General features: G+C 34.5%; 2 protein-coding genes and 1 pseudogene across 3 annotated transcripts; 1 reads left to right on the top strand and 2 right to left on the bottom strand.

Annotated features, from left to right (window-relative positions):
• Positions 1-1,613: 1,613 nt before the first annotated feature.
• Positions 1,614-7,135, top strand: LOC118036041 (protein TPX2). Of its 2 annotated transcripts, none has more exons than XM_035041735.2 (17): positions 1,614-1,989; positions 2,148-2,285; positions 3,034-3,187; positions 3,571-3,676; positions 4,161-4,211; positions 4,723-4,820; positions 4,903-4,969; positions 5,068-5,130; positions 5,291-5,377; positions 5,563-5,615; positions 5,730-5,808; positions 5,897-5,953; positions 6,056-6,118; positions 6,292-6,369; positions 6,473-6,517; positions 6,605-6,711; positions 6,787-7,135. In XM_035041735.2, the coding sequence occupies exons 1-17, from the start codon at positions 1,677-1,679 to the stop codon at positions 6,803-6,805; spliced, it is 1,578 nt and encodes a 525-aa protein (XP_034897626.2). In that variant the 5' UTR covers positions 1,614-1,676; the 3' UTR covers positions 6,806-7,135. The 2 variants fall into 2 exon arrangements, with proteins under 2 accessions (XP_034897626.2, XP_034897625.2); XM_035041734.2 differs by having other exon boundaries at positions 1,616-1,989; positions 5,897-5,962.
• Positions 7,133-8,134, bottom strand: LOC118036043 (guard cell S-type anion channel SLAC1). Its single transcript, XM_035041736.2, has 2 exons — positions 7,335-8,134; positions 7,133-7,242 (listed from the first exon to the last, which is right to left on the bottom strand). The coding sequence occupies exons 1-2, from the start codon at positions 7,978-7,980 to the stop codon at positions 7,232-7,234; spliced, it is 657 nt and encodes a 218-aa protein (XP_034897627.1). The 5' UTR covers positions 7,981-8,134; the 3' UTR covers positions 7,133-7,231.
• Positions 8,135-12,025: 3,891 nt separating this feature from the next.
• On the bottom strand, positions 12,026-14,639 carry LOC118036042 (probable sugar phosphate/phosphate translocator At1g12500; annotated as a pseudogene).
• Positions 14,640-19,297: the final 4,658 nt, after the last annotated feature.

Raw genomic sequence — 19,297 nt, 5'->3', positions numbered from 1 at the left:
AAACATCTGATTATGTTAAAAAAAAAAAATCATCTTAAAACATCATAGTTAAGATAATTTGCATTGTTATTTAATTATATAACAACAATACTTATTATGTATACATACTAATATTTTACCTAAACTAAATACATATATTTATTAGAAATAAAAAAAATTTAGGATAATAATTTGGGATTTTAGCTTGACAAAAAAGCTATTTTTTTTTTAATATATTTATTATGAAAATACTAATAAGCGAAGACTCATGTTTTGATTTATTTCTTTCCATTACACAATTTATGTTAGCTGCTTTTAATTAATTATTTACCAAGTATTACCATCATGAAACCACAAATATTTTGATTAATTTAATTAATATAAATAAGCATAATCAAACACTTAAAAAAGTAACGAACACATCATGAATTTAATCAAAACAATATAAATATACATTTGCGATTAAAAACAAAACGAATAAAAAAATTTATTTTAACAACAAATAGATTATATTTGAGATTAAGATTGAGTTTTTTGAGTCATGAGAGTTGGTTGAAATCATATGAAAAAGGTTGGAACATGAAAAAAAAAAATGCTGGAAAAATATTTTTTAAAAAATACAGTTTTAACCTAATTCCTAGACGCACTTGTATTCGATTTACATCTCGAATTGCTATTAATAGTATAATACTGGACAAACTTTGTTGGATATGTGTCGAAGATAATTGAACGACTCGACTCCCCGAAACTCGGACCCTCATTCTGCAACTCATCAAAAGCCCATCTCAACATTCAACAACCTAGAAAGGCTATACATAGTACATACAACTGAACTGATATCAAATCATTTTTTAATTTCCCATAGATTTTTCAACTCTAACAATTGACTTTTATTCTAATTTCCAGTTCTACCCCGTCCCTCTCATTTTTGAATTTTCGAAAGCGGACCCTACACCCGATCCCATTACCTACCAAAACGAACAAAACCGTTAATGTCAAATCTCGTAATTTATTTGCACCTACAAGGGCAACGCGAACAAGCGCCGAAATCTTCAGACTCCTCGACAGTAATCTCGATCCCCGATAAACACTTGCCCCTCTGTTCAAAGACAAAAACCTCACTCCCCTCGACAACTAAATTCCACATCTTACCCTTTATCTTAATTCAAATCTCACTCACCACTCGAAACCCAACTACAGCCATTCTTCCAGATCCCCAGGGTAGAACTGTCTTGTCATTTTCACACTCATTATCCAATTATTAATATATTATTATAAACTTCCGTTCCATACAATTCAAATTTTGGATCATTGCAAATAATAATAAAAACTCAAAACCTCATTTTGTGCTTCTCGGGTATTTAACATTCAGGATATAATTCTGCCTATTTTTAGAGTATTTTTTTAGTGTTATAGTAATGATTATTTTTTTTAAAAATATTTTTTATTTTTTTAAAATATATTTTTAAATAATTTAAAAAAAAAAAAAAAAACAAAAACAAACATGATATTATGCATAAAGACTAAATTTATCTTTCCTTATCTAATAAGATTTTAGGCTGTTTTCCCTTTAAAAAAAATTGTAACCTAAATGATAATATTATTGGAGAAAAAAAAAAAAAAACCCACCAACCCAGCGGTGTATTTTTGGCAACTAAATACCAAAACAAATTAAGAAAAAAGAGTATTTATTTTAAATGATTTATTTATTTACTTATTGCATACGATGCTACAGTAAGAGAGGTTTGGCAAGCGACCGTTCTCTCAACGGAATCAACGCCGTTCCTCTTCTCTCCTCCACTATAACGGTTATAGAGTGTGCGTTTTGGAGAGAGATGGAAATGGAAGAGAAAATGGAGGTGGAGTTTATGGTGTTTGAGGCGCGTGAAATTGATCTTGATTACGAGTTTGGAGCTCCAAAGTACTTCGATTTCACTAGCCGGGAGTCAATCGTGGAGGCGCGTGAGGTTCAGCGGTGGTTTGATACGGCGCCGAGCTGTCCTCCCTCTCGTGAGTCTCAAAACACCGTAATTTGTTCATTGCTCGTTTTTCCCTGATTGTTTATTGAATTATGGAGCTCTTAGTAACTATTATCAAGCCAATCCTTATTTACCATTTTTATAATTATTCTTTTTTAGCTTAAATTGGTGTATTTGTTTGTGTTTCAGCATTTGTGGCAAAGTTTATGTACAGTCTACTGGAGAATGTAAATACCTCTCTAAAATCTAAGGATGAGGAAAATAGGGTCACTCTGCTTAATGGTGACATGGGACCAGAAGTTTCTGCAATAGAGGTGGACGATACAGGTACTAATGATTATGCTTGTGTAGAGACTATGCATGCCCTATGACTTTTACTTCACCATAGCAAATTTTAGATTGTGATGACTAGAGCTCGAAATAAAACCTTGCTTGGCCAATACCATTTTCTATTTTTTCAAGATTGACTTGGTGAAAAATAATCTGTCAGAAAAACATTACACACAGAGCTGTTTTCACTTTCACACCAAGTACTCCATGGTTTTTGTTTTTGGAAAAGCAGTGCTTAGGACCAGTGTTCTTTGAAAACAACATAGACCTTGAATTTTTTTGAATGGTAGAATCAATACATGTTGCAATACCAACACTCATTTGTATCAATATTCCATCCTCCATGGCTTGTAGCCTCAAATATGCAATGAAGCTTCCTATCATTGGAGTTGAATAAAAACAATGGCAAACAACTATTTTGAGAAACGTTATATGATTGTGTTATTCTTGCATTAAAATATTACTCCAGCTAGATCACTCTTCCTCGTATTTTTAGCTATTAACTGATGTATGAGATACTGATTTCAATTTAGGATTTATTTGGGGTTCGGGTAGTTTAGGGTTTATTTAGAGAGTTAGGGGTTAAAGTCGTGTTCCCAAATGTGACTTTAACGAAGTTGCGGTTCCTGTCTGCGACTTTAACTAAACTGTGTTATTTTCTAAATACCTTTTCAACTTGTGCTAGTTTGCCAAAACTTTGGTCAAACTGTGCTAGCTTTCATAAAATTCTTGTTTTCGCTTGCAGGATTGACTTTTTACCATCAGAAATCTACTGATAAATCAAACCCCAAGGTGAAGTCCACTGTCAAGCCAACATTTCCCAGGAGTTCAACTTTGATGAAACCTACGGCTAGTCAGTTGGCTAAGCAAAATCACCCCACTCAAATAGGTGTTTCCAGGTGATTCTCACTAAATTCTTTGTTCTTATTTACTTGTGGTCAAAGAAAACAACTTTTATCGTTACTTGTTATACTGTTGAAGAAATATGCTTATTTATTTTATGAAATTTTCCAATAAAGCTACAACTTGGAACTTGTCTTGGTCCTTTTCTTATGGTTTTAGTTAGATGATCCATTCAATTTTAAAAGCACAACTTTGGCAAACATGTGGATTGTTGTGTGAGTATATACCATAAAGCATTCATCTTCTTTTATGAAGAATATTTAATATTCTATGCATTTAAGCTAGAGGCAATTACCATATAGCAACTCACTGGAAGCTAGAATCAGAGACCTTTCAGTTTAATACAGTCACTTTCTAATATTACATCTCTAATTTTTAGATTTCAGATACTGCTGGGTCAAAAGGAGAGAAGCTTATGCAATTCTTCTGCACTTGAAAGTCATTCTGCCAAGAGGCAGAAACTGGAAGGAGGTCACGTTTGCAAGGTACACAGCTTTTGTGAATCTATCTTCTTGCCCATTCCTTTTGCTTGTATTTTGGAGAACTTGTCATGAAGTTATATGTGCTGATCAATAATGGACATTTTGAATAACACGCACAAAAATAAAAAAAGAAAAGAAAAGAAAGAACTCTTGTTATTTATACAAGGGTTTTGACCATGTAGTTGCAGGCAGACCAGTGGCTGGCACATTGATGCATGTTATTGGGAATGTTCCCTCAATTGTTTTACCGTATCTTGCATTCTCATGTTCTATTATCAAATTAAAGGAGTTGATTAGGATGTAGGTGTGGCTGTTTATTAATGACTGGACCTAGCTTGACATTTGGAAGCTCATGTTAGTGAATTGCGGACTGTGAGTGAAATTGATCCCTAAATTTAGTGCAGGGGTCCCGAACTAAATCTTAGTATCATTTTGTTTTCCTTTTTTATAAATATTTACGAGTCCACTTACATGTTCTACATAACAGATTGGTGATGGAAAGCAGCAAACAGATTTTATCCACAAGACATCTAAAAAGGTAGATGCTTGTTTTAATTTGGACCTCAAGTTACATTTTGTATGCGTTGCATATTTGATCAATCATCTCCAGTCTTTCACACCTCAAACTCTTAAAAAAATGATTTTTCCGTTGACCTGAGCTAATTTATGTTGTAATCAACCCTCTAAACCCCAAAGGTATACTTGCAAAAATTTTACACAATTTCTGGGGAAAATATGCTCGCCACCATTGTTTCATAAAAACAAGTTACAATCTTAACTTGTATTGACATAAAGTGGTTAGGACAGCTTTGATTTTTTACCAATAGTCATGAACTATCAAGCACAAAGCTTTTATGTTTTTAGCTGTGATCTTCTATATGCTTTGATATGTATATAAAAGGAAAACTTATAATCATCAGAACAATGGAGGTGAAAAAGAGATGAAGTTCAGACTTTTTGGAATTGGAGAGAGGATTATATAATTCAATCTACATAACGGGATAAAATCATCAATTGAAGTTACCAAATACTTCGACCTGGTCTTGCAGGATGGTTTTGTTGATAAAATCTCTTCTCATGCAAAACTAAGGCTGACTGTTCCAAGAGAGCCTGACCTTGTAACAGCACACAGGGCACAAAGGATGAGGTTTGTGCTTCTGTTCAAGATTCTGAGGTACCAAGTTATCGTTAACACAGATGGCCAAATAATTGACATGTTTATAACTCAGGCCCAAAGAACAGCAATACATGACAGCGCCTGCACGAAGATTCAAAGCACGCCCATTGAACCGAAAAGTGAGTATACAAGTTAAATAGTTTGAGATGTCATATATAAAACTTTTTTTTGTTTTCCCAAAAAAAAAAAAATATATATATATCATTTTGTTTTGCAGATTCTTGAGGCTCCTTCATTTCCTCTTCCAAAGAAGAGTGCCCCAAAGTTGCCAGAGTTTCAAGTAAGTGCTTGAGCTGGCTTCTGCCTGTTTCTATTTCTGTCTATAATAAGTAGAGCAGTGCTGAGAATATGGGTCCTGCTCCAACTATAGAAAAACATTTCAGAAGAAGGAAGCTTTTGTCCTGTATTTGGTGTTGAGAAATGCTTCCATTGCTTCTCAGGAATTTCACTTGAAGACATTAGAAAGGGCAATGCAGCACAACTCTTCAGTTTCATCTTCCTCATTGCAGTGCAATGATTCAAACAAGGTTTATTTAGATTCCTTGAAATCATGATTACTAATCCAACTGAAAACAGTCTTCGTCACTGGTTCAAATCTTTGTGGATAATATGACGAGAACTGTTTTTGGTGGTATTCTGTGTCTTAGTGGCTGTAATCATCTTCTTTGTCATAATTAGTAAAACACGGGGAGACTGAAATGCTTTATTACAGGGGCTGGATAAACCCAGTACAATTTCAGAAAGTGTGAAGACAGAATCCAGAAGGTAATATTTTTTTTTATTAATCGACCTCAGAATGAGTAAAAGGTGATCGACAATTTTCATTTGATGTTCATTTCCCTCAAGTGCTTACTTCAAATTTGCTCCTACTTTGCTCAGACCAACCACCATGAATCCTCCAAAGCAGGACGGATGTGGTGCAACACATACATTCAAAGCTCGCCCTCTGAATAAGAAGGTAATAGAGAAAATAGTGCAGATCTTATGCTCTAAATGTTGTGGTAGCAATTACTAAATGTGAACCTGCTTGTTGTCTCTGATTGCAGATATTCTCTAGTAAAGGAGAAATGGGTGTTTTTCAAACTAGCATTCAGGAAACCACGGTGCCAATGGTAATCCATTGATAGCTCTAGTTGCTATATATGTACTGAACTACTGATTAATGGTATGCAGAATCATTTGAAACAATATCGTGTTAATTACAGGAATTTAATTTTCATACGGAGAAGAGGTTTCAACATAATCCACCCATAGATCTTTTCAGTAAGGTAGCCCTTCAATTTCTATCTTGTAGTTAAAAAAAAAAAAAAAATCATTATGCTATCTCCTGTTTGAGGGATGCATACATTTATTTCTGTTGTAGTGCTCATTATTGTTATCATAGCATTTGCACTCATATGCTTTCCAAGATGCTCACATTCTTTTGGCCTGTGAATGCCAGCTCTCCCTGACAAGTGAACTCCAACCAAATAACAAATCTCAATTGCAATTTCCTCAACCAAGCTATCTATCTACGAAGGTTCTCCTTGTTCCTTATAAATTCTTTGTCATAGCAAACACACATATATCATTATTGCAAGTCTACTCTGCTTAATGTCTTTAATTGTTTCTTTGGCGTTAAGGGTCCAAAAGAAAATAGATTGAATCCCTTGCAAACAGAGCAGAAGGTAAGCATGGCACCTGTTTGGAACCATCTCTGTGCAACATTACCTTCATTTTGTTCCAGCTATAAATTATTTGTTTTCTTCTTTTAGATGGTGCATTTGGTGAAAGAAAGGCAATCTATACTTGTTGGAAAGCAGCAGATTCAATATGGGAGCAATATGGGCACCGATGAAGTCAGAAACCAATCGATCAGGAGGTATGTCAACGGAGATCAGTAATTTTTTCCCTATTTCCATTTCCACAATGATAATTTTATTTGGAATGTCAATAGGAGCTTGGGCATCCGGTGAGATTTGAGAATTACAGGGAATGGAGCATGATGGGTGAACACTTGGACAAAAATAATCAATCTTTTTGTTATACAGAAACCATGGAAGTCCGTTTGAGATCAATTGTTTACCGTGGAAGAAACTGATGTCACGCGTTAGTGTAAATCTAACCTCTGTCTCCTAAAATTTCGTAGGCTTGTCCCCAATCCAATAAAAATTACTACATGGTCGGTGTTGTACAGCCATCAAGGCCTTCTTACCCTTATACCACCACACTTTTTCTGTAGCATTGCATGAACAACACATGTAATAGTTAGTGGAAAATACAGAATACAGTTGATAGTAGTGTAAGTGCAAGTCCCCTGCTTAGAACTCCAGGGTCATTCTCTGCGTACTTGATTGTTGTCACTGATGCTGTTGTCATGGGGAAGGTGTAAGACCACCATGTCACTGAAAACCTGTGAAGTTACAAATGATTATCCACAAGTAAATCTAGGCCTGAAACTAATTGGAAACCTGGAAAGGAAATTCAACGTAGGGGCAGTCTTACCCGAACCCTGTGAAAAAGCTGATACGTACGTCCTTGACAGCCCATAAAAATCACCATATATAGTTTCCCAAGCAATGCTTGCAGGAGATGGGGCTGCAATGAACATAGAGGACACGGGATGGAGCTCCTTAGCCAATGGTTCGCTTGTTGGCAGTCTCTGATGCAATGTGACGAATACCACAAGGTAATGCGCAAAGCCTACTGCCCACAAAAACTTAGATGCCTCCTTCCACCCAACTTTAGAGGCTAAAATTGCCCCAACAAAATTTGCTACTACAGAGAGATGAGAAGATGGATTAGCTACCTTGCAAAGACTCCTCTTTCCACATGATAGCCATTGGCCATAGATCTTGAGCTCAAGGAAGAAGTAAGGTCCCATGAAGGCGCACCAACGGGCAGGATGCAAATCTTCAGGTGCTAGCAGAGGGGGTACACTAATGGCCAGGAACATGCACACAACCCATGGAGCAAAGAAAAAGTTGACACGGACAGGGTGAAAGTACTCTCTCTTGACAGCTTCGAAGTAGAATATGCATTTGAGAATGTAGGTGAAAGAAACAGAAATTAGGATCGCAAGAGGGCAAGGTTGATGAATGGTATTATGTGGAGAAACTGGGTAGCTGGACTTGCTGCAAGTGCACGCCATAAGTCGGCTTCGCTACTAGGACACTTCCATGAAAATTTATTTATTTAAATTTAATTTTTTTATATATTTTCTTAAAATTAATATTTAACAAATAAAAAATTATTTTTAATACATTTTAAAATAAAAATACTTTAAAAAAAACTCCGCTACCACATTTTCTAATACTCTCTAGATCGAAGACAAATACCAAAGCAACCGATTGGAAATCGGAGGAGAAAAGGCCATTTCTTATCTCTGGGAAGGAGAATGTCCTCATAATCCTGCAAAACAAAACAGAGACAACATGCAAATTGAGTTCATCTTATTTGATTGATTGCAGTCTAATCTATAATAAAACTGTTTCTTTGGTACAATTATTAAACACTAAAACCAGAGAGGTTTTTTGTTTTTCAGAATGAATAGTAACCCTAGCATAAAAATCTGCTTACTGAGAGTTGATTTAGTCTTGAAGATTCTAAAATCCCCTTTCCTTGCTTCCCCATTAACCCTACTAGCCGAATCAAATCCACCAAAACAACGTCCACTTCTTGGAAGAACCCTCCTCTCATCTTTAGCCTTCGTTTCTCTTATTTTCTGACATCCTTTTCTTTATGGAAATTTGCATGCTTCATTGCGTTTACAAGTGTAAGAGACATCAAGAGAAAATTTAAGCGTTGAAAAAAGAAGCTCCACAGCTGCTTGCTAATTAGGTGGTGGTTATGTGGTAGATGAAATGGAGACCTATATACTTTCTTGAAAAAAAGTGGGTCTTATGAGGGATTTCTCGTGATGCAAAACTCAGCACAATCTTGCGACTTAGAAAGCTTATACTACACTAATATCACCATTTGATTTCAACAACAATTTGCTTACACGAGAAAGATAAAAGAAATCTTGCTCCACTTCTTGCATGCATGTTTGGTTGCTAGGAAATTAAAAGAGACCTTTCCGTCACTACAACACTAGTCTATCAACCATTAAAAAAACTTGTTGTAGATTTTCTTCTTCTTTTTTTTTTTCTTATTTTAACTGTATTTTTGAGATTTTCACGAGAAGTTTCTGGTCTTGATAATTAAATGGGAGGGACTGCTGGTTCGATGATTCCAGAAATTAAAGCCCACCGTCAAATAAAGCTTATGGAGGCCAACTTACAAAAGTAAGGCCTGATACTTCATCTCCACTTTCAGGCCTAGACGTTACCACAGCATCTCGGTCTGGATATTGGAATTAGATGCGCTGAAGAAATGGGCTAATTACCTAATTCCAAATACTGCACCGATTCTTTTAGGACGGCGACGATGACAATGCCAAAGCCAAAGCCAAGGCCAAGGCAGCAGCATGGTACAAACAGGCATGTTCAAAAAAAATGCAAAAGACAGCTTGACCGGAAAAAAAAAGAGAGAAAAAAGCAAAAGGCCAGGAAGTTTTCTTGCTTGTTTCTCCTTGCCTTTTTACATGTATACATTCATTTCGTTTTCGATCTCTTGCTTCAAGAAAACGCCAAAAATCATGACATTCGTTTCCACATTTGGCAGGCAATATGTGCAAGATATGTCCAAGTCCACGATGACCACTTTTGTTGAACAAGTCTTACGTAGCAAACAAAATCTGAATGGCCTCTAGCAGAGTAACTTACTGTGTAAAGTGGATCCATCAATTTTTTAATCTTTAATTTTTAAAAAAGGAGTAGCTTGCTTGGCAATATTGTTGTTGCCTATTGCTGCAAATTCAAGAATTTTATGGTGCCATTGGTGCCATTGCCGCCCTTGCCGGGCTATGGGCGCGTTACAGAGCTTAGACCCCACTATTTCCCCCCCAATGAGAAACTCTATATATAGGCAAAAGTGATTGAACACTTTGCAACAATCAAATTGCATCGCAGAAACATCTCACCAACGTCAATAAAAAAAGAAAGAAGAAAAGAGGGAGAGAATTGCTTAACCAGTAAAAAGTTGTCAATAATGTCTTTGCACATCCTTGAATGTGCAGGTCAATTCACTTGCTGTTTTACTGGATCCTTTTCGAGAACGTTATGTCTTTGCACCGGACTAAGGCAACTCTCATCGGTCTGCTAGAAGCTGGAAGAGTCAATGAGTGGGTTATCACAGAAAAACTAGGAAATACACTTCAGAAAGCAGCAGATGCAAGGAAAGCAAACACCAAAGCACCCAGAAATTCCGATTCAAATTCACCGAAAGGTAATATTTGCAGTGTCTGCACGCAAGCACTGGGAACTGAAACAGAAGCCTGCCACAGCTGTTCTTCCTCAAAATGAGACAGCCGTTCTTCCTTCCCAAGGACGAGGCACCTTCACCTTCTCAGGCCTAAAACAGTAGCTGGTGGAAGGACTGCTTCTAAACTGTATGCATGTATGGTAGTGGCATTTAGCTTCCTCGCAAGGATCATGACATAGAAATGGAGAAAAAGGTGAAATTTCCTGCATCTGTTTCAGCTTGACAGGCAATCCATTTTACTTGTTATTTATGCACATTTTAGCATTGCATCCATTGAGATTAGTGAAGTTTAATCCTTGTAGTTCAAGGTGGTTAGCTAAAGATTTGACAAAGGCAGCCTGAGCTTTACGTGAGAAACTAAGAAGCTGGGCCAAAACATGGATGTCCAAGTTTGAACATGAGTTGTTGATTAACATCTGGTTTGACTCATCTATCTCACTTGAGAATTGAGAAGTGAAAATGACTAGAATTCAACCAAAGAGTTACATTACCCTTCAACTTACATGATGCGTACTACTGAGCTAAGCTAAGTTGAGCTGAGAAGGAAGTTCCAATTACCATCAAGATTTAAGCAAAGGCAACTCTTCATGTCCCACATGACGCGTATAGCATATTGTGCATAGGCTATAAAGTTTACACAACAATGACCAAATACAAAACTATCTGCGGTGGTTGGGACTGACAGCAAGGCACCTTAACTAAAAGTAAGAGTCTTGACTTAAACTGAATGTGAACATGTCACCTTCATCTGTTAAAACAGTCACTTTCCAGCTTAAAGTATAATTGTCACCCAATCAAAAAAGAAAAAGATACAAAAAATAAATAAATCCAAATGACTCCGAATTGGGAAAAAATCCCAGTCATTTTTTTTCAACCTACATGAAGAAATTGACCAATTAAACTATGAAACAAATTCATTTGTTTGATCCAAAGGATGTTTGTCATTGCGATCATGTCGAAATAAGGCTGCTCTTTGTATAGTTATTGCATTTGGGAACCATTTCAAAATGTCCCTACACCTCGCACCTGTCATCTAAAACCCAGCAAGAAACAACTTCTTTTGCATTTCTTACCTAAAGGAAAACTCCTCCCTGCTGATTAAATCAAAAGAACTGGTCAAAAGGGGAGGCAAGAATAACATGCTTGCAACATACAATAACCATGATGCAGAGGTGTAATTTTAACTATATTCGGAAAAAGCTTGATCAAATTTGTTCTTTATTCAGAGCCCAGTTTCTTATAAAAGAAACTTGGAATCTTAGAACCATGTGAATAGAGATGGCAACTGTGAATGCAAGAAACTTCTATCATCCTTTTTTTGATAGTGACTAGAGGAGCGTTGATAACCTCAATGGTTATCTAGAAATTTGCAAACAGGCTCACTCAAAATGTAAATGTCATTATGCCCATCAACATTCAATTTTATGCATGAAATTCTCAATAGATCCAAAAGGCAGTATAAAAGGCATCATCAATCAGGAAATAAAAGCCACAAATTGACCTATGCCATATGACCAAGACATGAACTCCTAATAATTATTACATTTCATATCACAGGAACGTATCATCTGGGTATGTCAAATAAATTAATCACCAACTTATTCAAGCATTCCATAATTCCAGTTCCAAACCCTTGTAACTCATCCACTAATTTTTTGCTGCTAAAATTAGCTGAAGAAGCCAACAAGCAAGCATCCAAAGCAAGAGAATGAATCCAAAAGGAAAAAAAAAAAACATAAACCCTCCACACCCAGAAACGAATTCAAGGAATGCCAATTTTGCAGACAAACATGTGATAAAGAATGGAATTGCTTGCTGACAAGACTTGTAGATGAAAAGAGAGAACTTTGTTCCCTCCAATTTAAAGACTTGAAAATCAATATCTGCACAAGTTCTTTCTGTGTTCCAGTTGCAGTAAACTCAATTATAGAAGGTTACACACAGAGGAAAGTGAGAGAAGTTCATTCCCTTAACCACTCCCAACAGGAACAATTAAAAAGCCAAAAAAGAGAGAAGAAGAGCATAACCCTTTCCCTTTTCTCCACATCCTATACAATCCAATTGATCCAAATTTTCCTTATCTAATATTAAAAAAATTTAAAACATTAAAGCAAAAGTAAATAAAGCAAAAGAACCAAAAAAAAAAAAAAAAGGACCCGCACCAATGTTTGTGGCAATCAAAATGAATCTTTATATTATCCTTCAGTGAGTCGTGACCTTAGATCTCTTCTTTGCCTCGCTGTAAAGCACCACACCCATGATTGTAACTGCGAATCCAGCAATTCCCATCGCAGTCACCGGATTCCTAAAGATCAAGATCGAAACGGCAGCAGCCACGGCAGCCTTAGCATTGCCTAATACTTGAAGAGTCAGGGCACTTGTGTGCTTGGTCACCAAAAAATTCGTCAAATTCACCAAATAAGCCACAGTTGAATTCCCAATCAACAAGAACACAATATACGGATCCCCTCTGGCTTTCTCAATCGTAATTGAAGCCACATTCCCTTCTATGTAAAGAGTAAATGGTAACAAAATCAAAGCAGCCATCGGTGCCATATAGAGCAACAAATTCATAGAATGTAACTTCTCAGCTTCTGATGTTAACAAAATCCCTTGAACCACGGATTTTAAAGCACGTCCAGCAGTTGAACCAACACAGACCAAGAACCCAAATAAATGAAACAAAGGCTCACTATTACTGGCCAAAACAATCCCAAAAACCACAGGCAAAAGTGCACAATAAACCTCAGCAGATTCTTTCTTACAAGTTATCAAGAAGGCAAAAATAGCAGTAAAAAAAGGTGTGGTTGCCCCAATAGCTTGATTAAAAGACACAGGCAAGTACCTCAATGAAGTATTACCACAAACCACAGAGAAACAAAAGATAGCACTCAAGCGAAAGATCTTCAAAAAACTGCTTTCTTGATGAAATATGCTGCAATGGTACTATTTGAAGAAATTTTATAGCCACATAGCTATAACAAGCACAAGAAATCATGTGCAGCATTGTTAAAAATATCGGGTACCGGTAGCCATAAAAACTTAACAAGTACTTGTTAAGTAACAAGACTCCAATGTTGGACAGGTACCATGATGCAATAATCCCAGCTGTTAAAATAGTCGGAGAAAAATACGATCCAACGGAAGAATATGCATTGTTTCTTACATCACCAGGTGGGGTTGCAGGTATGTCAAGAACTTGGTCATTGGCGGTGGTTGACACGGTGGTGCCATCCATTATTCTTGGGTTGCTCATTCTCCTTGTTGCCCATGTTTGTGCCTCCACCATCCTCCTGGGCTTCAAGGGTAAAATTGGTTTTCACAAAAGCCTTCTCTTCCTCAGAATACGCGACTCTGCTTAGAAGAGAGGCATCGAAAGTTAGGAGCTTGAAAATGTGTATGAGATCTGTAAGAGAGAGATGAGGATGATGATATTTTCTTTGTTTTTTTTTTTAATTTAGTATAGTGACGTGGTTGATGTGTGGATCTATGATAAACGGTGGAGATTCAGATTTGGAGCTGAATGAAGCAAGGGCCTTTGGATTAAGGGAGAGATAGTGGGAAGAGAATAAAACATCATTAGATTCCTCGTGAGTAGAGGTTAATGTAAAAAAGTCAGACTGGTCGGTAATGGATACGTGACTGTGGACTGACTCATTTCACCGTGTTTACCATCTTGGGTTGGGTTACTTTTATGGATAAAAAGAGGAGAAAAACAAAGGCTTTTACGGTAGAAAAAAAACAGAGAAAAAACAAAGTTTGTGTAAAACATAATTATGACACCCGTGCGGGGGTTAGGTTATTTCGTGATTTTTTTAAATTACTTGTTTTTTGTGTTTAAATCATTTTAGTATATTAACATTAAAAATTATTTAAAAAAAAAAAAAATATATTATTTTCCTATATTTTTAAACAAAAAATATTTTAAAAAATAATTACCATCATACTCTTGTAAATGTGTCTTTTTTCGACCATGCAAGTCCTATCTATGTTTGTTAGACAAACAAATCTTGGAGTGGATGCGGCTTGTTGCAATCAGGAAAGCCTGCTATATTTAACGCTTCACCTGTTTTTGAAATATCAAAACAACAACTATTTCTTAATTTTGCGTACTAGATGTTTTTAATATCTCTGTTATGCACATGAAAATCTCATATTAGATTATATAAAGTTTTAAAATAACTATTTCTTGACTGGACCATTCATCATAAATCATGAAATGGAACGTGAGAGAGAGAGAGAGAGAGAGAGTAGTCATGGAAGAGTTACAGGCCTGGTAATTACCTGAACTTCAGTCCAGCGTGTGAGCAGGGACTTGGTCAAGAATTGTTTGCAGGTGATTGATTCAGAGGATAAGAACAAACCCTCCCTGGTTCGGAAAGGAAAACTAATGCTAAAAGACGAATTAGAGACTGGGAAAGATGTCTAAAAGCTGTGGAAAATAGTTATCAATAAATGGGGGATTAAAGCTTCTGGATTGTGCAGAAAAACCTCAATATTCTATCGGAAGGGCTAATTTATTTGCCCTACAGAGTTCTCTCTTTAGACGAGTAACAGTAGCCAGCCTCTATATTTATAGAGGGATTAACCAGCAGATCGACTCTTGAAACAAACTTCTCCCTGTAGATTGGATTCAAGCACCGTGCGTCTTAGAATCCTAGAAGGGAAGGAGTATGACTTGCTTGATTTAATCACTTGCTAAGCATATTTACTATTATGCACAAAGTACATTTTGATTTAGTAGCTACCCTGCAATCTAAGGCCTTATCTGTCAAGGTGCCCCTTCATAATTCCATCTTATCACGTAACTTGGCAGATTATTTTCGCTCTCCCTTCTCTCCAAGGAATATACCCTGGACCACTAATATTAGTAAAATAATCCCAGAAAAATAAAAGAAAAAAACTACCCGTAAAATTAGGGTGTTTTTAGCTTGTTAACACCATTTAAAAATTAATATATATGTCGTGATTGAGAAATGAGACATTTTAAATTGTTATTAGTTGAAACTAGAATGTCAAAAAAGATTATTAAATGAGCTTGCACAAATTAGAATGAGGAGAGATTAAAGAAATAAAAAAAGAAGATAAAGTTTTTAAGACACAATTCAATTACAACACATAAATGTTACAATCATAAGAAATCTCGACCAGATAAATCCATTGACACCAAAAAGCATTACAAATAGTGACCGAAATAGGCCACATGAACTGCTCAAAAGCAAATGAGCCACCTGTTGCGTGTGGTCCATTGCAGTTATCGTTGGTGTTCGTACTCAGTATTGTTGAATTTGTCTTTTTGAAATCTTTTTTATAGTAATTATGGTGTCATAATTCGAGTTTTGATGTGCTTTTAAGATCTTTTTTTCCTCTTTTTATTATCTCTCCTCAATGTAATTGCTTGTTTGTTTTTGAACAAAAAGCGTGACCCACTCCGATTACGGTTAATGACTTTTTTTGATATCATTATATTTATCTCATTAAGATCTTTTTGATGATACTAGTGGTGTTATAATCAGAACTTTGATGTGCTTTTGAAGTCTCTTTCTTTCTTTATCTTTCCTCTCTCTCTCGTCTTCTTATTGTAATTGCTCACTTATCTTTAGACATAGAGTTTGGTCCACTCTAATCATTATTGATAACCTCTTTAGTATTGTTGAATTTGTCTCATTAAGAATTTTTTTTATGATACCTGTTAATCTATGATATGATAATTGAAGCTTCAATATGCATTAAAGGTCCCTTTTTTTTTTTTTTTCTCTCCTCTTACCGTCATCATAATTTGTGCAAGCTCATTTTAATAATTTCTTTTGATATTTATATTTTTTTAATAACGACAACATTGAAATCTTATGTTTTTCAATGGTGTGTTATGTAACAAACTATGTTATCTTGTCAATTTTTTTTCAAAATGTATTACTTTGCTATTTATTTTAAATAATGTTAATTTAAAAAAAAATCATAAAATTGAATGTCTATTAATTTTAGTCAAACTCCATTTATTTGTCTTACTATTCAGTTCATTCATTTTAAATATATATTTTTATAAAAAAATATCTCTTTATTTGAAAATCTCCTTTTTACTGATTAGATATTTTTTTATTAAGATAAAAAAACATTATTTTATGAAAGAACAAAAATGTCTTGTAGTCCAAGACAACAAGAGTTACCATAACATAGTTTGTCAAAGGTGTTAAGAAATAACTCTGAGGGGTAGTTCAACTGGTCAAATCTTGGGTTTGCTCCCTAATAATCATGAATTCGAGTTCTCTCAAGACCACTGGAGACTTACATAGTCGTTAACTTCAAAACCCGTGAGATTAGTCGAGGTACGTGCAAGCTGATCCGGACACTCATATTAATAATAAAAAAATATTAAGAAACATTAATAGTTACTCAATTAATTTTGAAGGATATTAAGCATCATGTTTCTTTCCTCCTCTAGTTTTTCATTTTTCATTGTAAGGTTTTATTTTTTTAATAATGATAACATATTATATTGGCTAAATAATTAATTGTATCTACACATAGCAATATTGATAATTGCCAAGTATTGAGTTGAAGGAACTTCCCCTACTGAGGCATAGAAGATTTTTATTCTTTATGAAACTCTGAAAAAAAAATCCTCTAAATTTATAAAAGGTAGTCTTTAAAATTAATGATTCTCAAAGGCTTAATGTCACGATTTATGTCCAATGGATTTTATCCTTATAATTATAGCCAATATATAAGTATTTATAGATTGATCAGATAAATATTATACTTTTTTATAATTTGGAAGCTTGATACTTTCATAAATAAGACTAGTTAAATATAAATATACTAAACGCTTTCAAAATTACATTTGCACAATTCCAATTCGAAATCTTGAAGTGAATGAATTTTTCTTTTTACCATGAAAACCAGTCCTTGGGGGACAATCGGACTAATATCTGTGCAAGCAATTCTCTCGCACTTAGTTAGTTGAGGGAAAATGTTATGTCCATAGCACTTACTAGATCGGTAACTCGTGGTTTGTTGTGTGTCATATAATTTTTTTTTTTTAGTGCAAAACAATTATCTAGATATTATTAATGTGTTTTTAGTATGAATTATTGATTATTATTATTATTATTATTAATTCAAAATATGATTATATTAGATTATATCTTTTTTAAATATTGAGACACTGGTATATTGCATAATATTGTTTTTGAAATACTTAGATAATTAAAAATTAAAATTGATCAGTACTAGCTTGAGATAACCTACTAAATCTATGATAAGAGTTATAAATGATAAGAGTTATAAGACCGTGATAATCATATAAAAAAATAAATAAACAAAAAAAAATTAAATTTAATTTTCAATCAATAAAATATTAAATAATAAAATGATAAAAATATTATTAAAAAAAAAAAAAAGCCTACATGCACACTCGTGAAAACCAAGAAAATGAGAGAGAGAGAGAGAGAAAAATTGTGTCGTTAGAGCTAAACCAGACCTCCTACATGCACACTAATTGCCTTGGATGGAAGAGGAAACTGAGATGAATAAATTGATTCCAAGGAAGGCTGCCAACGAACATCCATGGCCGTCGCATGCGTTCCCCATACGAGGTAGACCTTTTCACACACGCCAGCCACTCCCATCATTTTCTTTCAATTCAATCCCTAGATAATAATTTCATTTTCAAGATCCTTAAAATTTTAATTGCTCTAAATCAATGAAATCAAAATGTATTTTGCCAAATCAGTATCAACCCAGCACTATAATTTTTCTTTGACATCACGAGGAGCCAACATAAAGTCAATTGGCAAACAGTCAAGCATCCCAAATAAATCCAATTTGAAAAGATAATTGAAGGGCAAAGAAAACCAACAACAACAAAAAAAAACACTATTATATTCTACAATAAATCTGTGTCTTGATGTAAAAAATATTCCCTAAATGTTTTAGTTTCTTTTGTAATTTTACATCACACAATCAATAATCACAGTCTTGTGTTCGAAACCCATCAAATTTCATTCATAAAAAAACCCAGTAATTTACTAAAATAAACCAACTATAACTAAAAGGTGTCTTACAAGTGTTAGAGTCCCAACGACTTGCTGTTTTGATACAAGTATATATATAGCAGATCAACCTAACCACTTTAACCATTTCCATTATTTATCAACTCCCGATTAACAATTTTTTTTTAAATAAATAAATAAACGACAACGTATGCCTAATATACGTAGAGGGAATTCTCCTCTAACAGTTTATCTTCCTCCCAGCCCGAAGCCAGGTTGGCAACAAACACCTGTGAAGACAAGAAGAAAAATCAACATGACAGTCAATATCCAGAAACCCGAAAAAAGGAAAGAGCATCATCTTGCATTTGGCTTGTTGGCCATTTGGTGGGTGCAGTTACATGTTATTGATTAATAAAACATTAAGGGTTTAATAGGTTAAGTAGATTGATTTTGGTTATTTTTTTAAATTATTTTTTTAATTGATTTTTTTTTTGTTTTATCTTTTAATATTGAGTTTATTGAGAATTTATTGTTAATTACTTATGAAATTACCAATGAATTATATATATAAAAATATTAAATATTAAACTTATTATATATAATAAATTACTTTTATCGACAAAAATACAATTGATTATTCCATATCAAAGAATAAGCCGAATTAATAATAGACCACAATCTCTAATTCCAAAACTCTCCTCCCCTCTCCCTCCCCTCCCCTCTCCCTCTCCTATAATTCAAAATTCCTTTGTTTTTATGAACAAGACAAGCTAAAGATATATAATTTCACGTTTGATGTGAGCAAGTAAGACTCGTGATCATTCATGAATTAAAATCATTAGATTTGTTTTTTGTTATCTATATCAACCATGTGATTCTGAGCGACAATTAATTGTCCATATCCCACGTTTTAATATTATTTTTAACGTAGTCACCAGCAAACATAATGTATTAGAAATCATACAAGAAGAGATCGCATAATCATGTGTTTTTTTTTAAAAAAAAATTTCTTAGAGCTTTTATCTAATTTTGAATATATTCTAGATTTTAGGGTTTCCATGTTGTAGGATGCATGTTACATTTAACAAATTTGTTTTATACATTAACTAA

The sequence above is a fragment of the Populus alba genome, chromosome 1 (genome assembly GCF_005239225.2).
Source record: "Populus alba chromosome 1, ASM523922v2, whole genome shotgun sequence".
In the NCBI taxonomy this organism is placed as follows: domain Eukaryota; kingdom Viridiplantae; phylum Streptophyta; class Magnoliopsida; order Malpighiales; family Salicaceae; genus Populus; species Populus alba.
The sequence above is the reverse complement of the archived record's forward strand: the minus strand, read 5'-3'. Positions and strand labels throughout refer to the sequence as shown.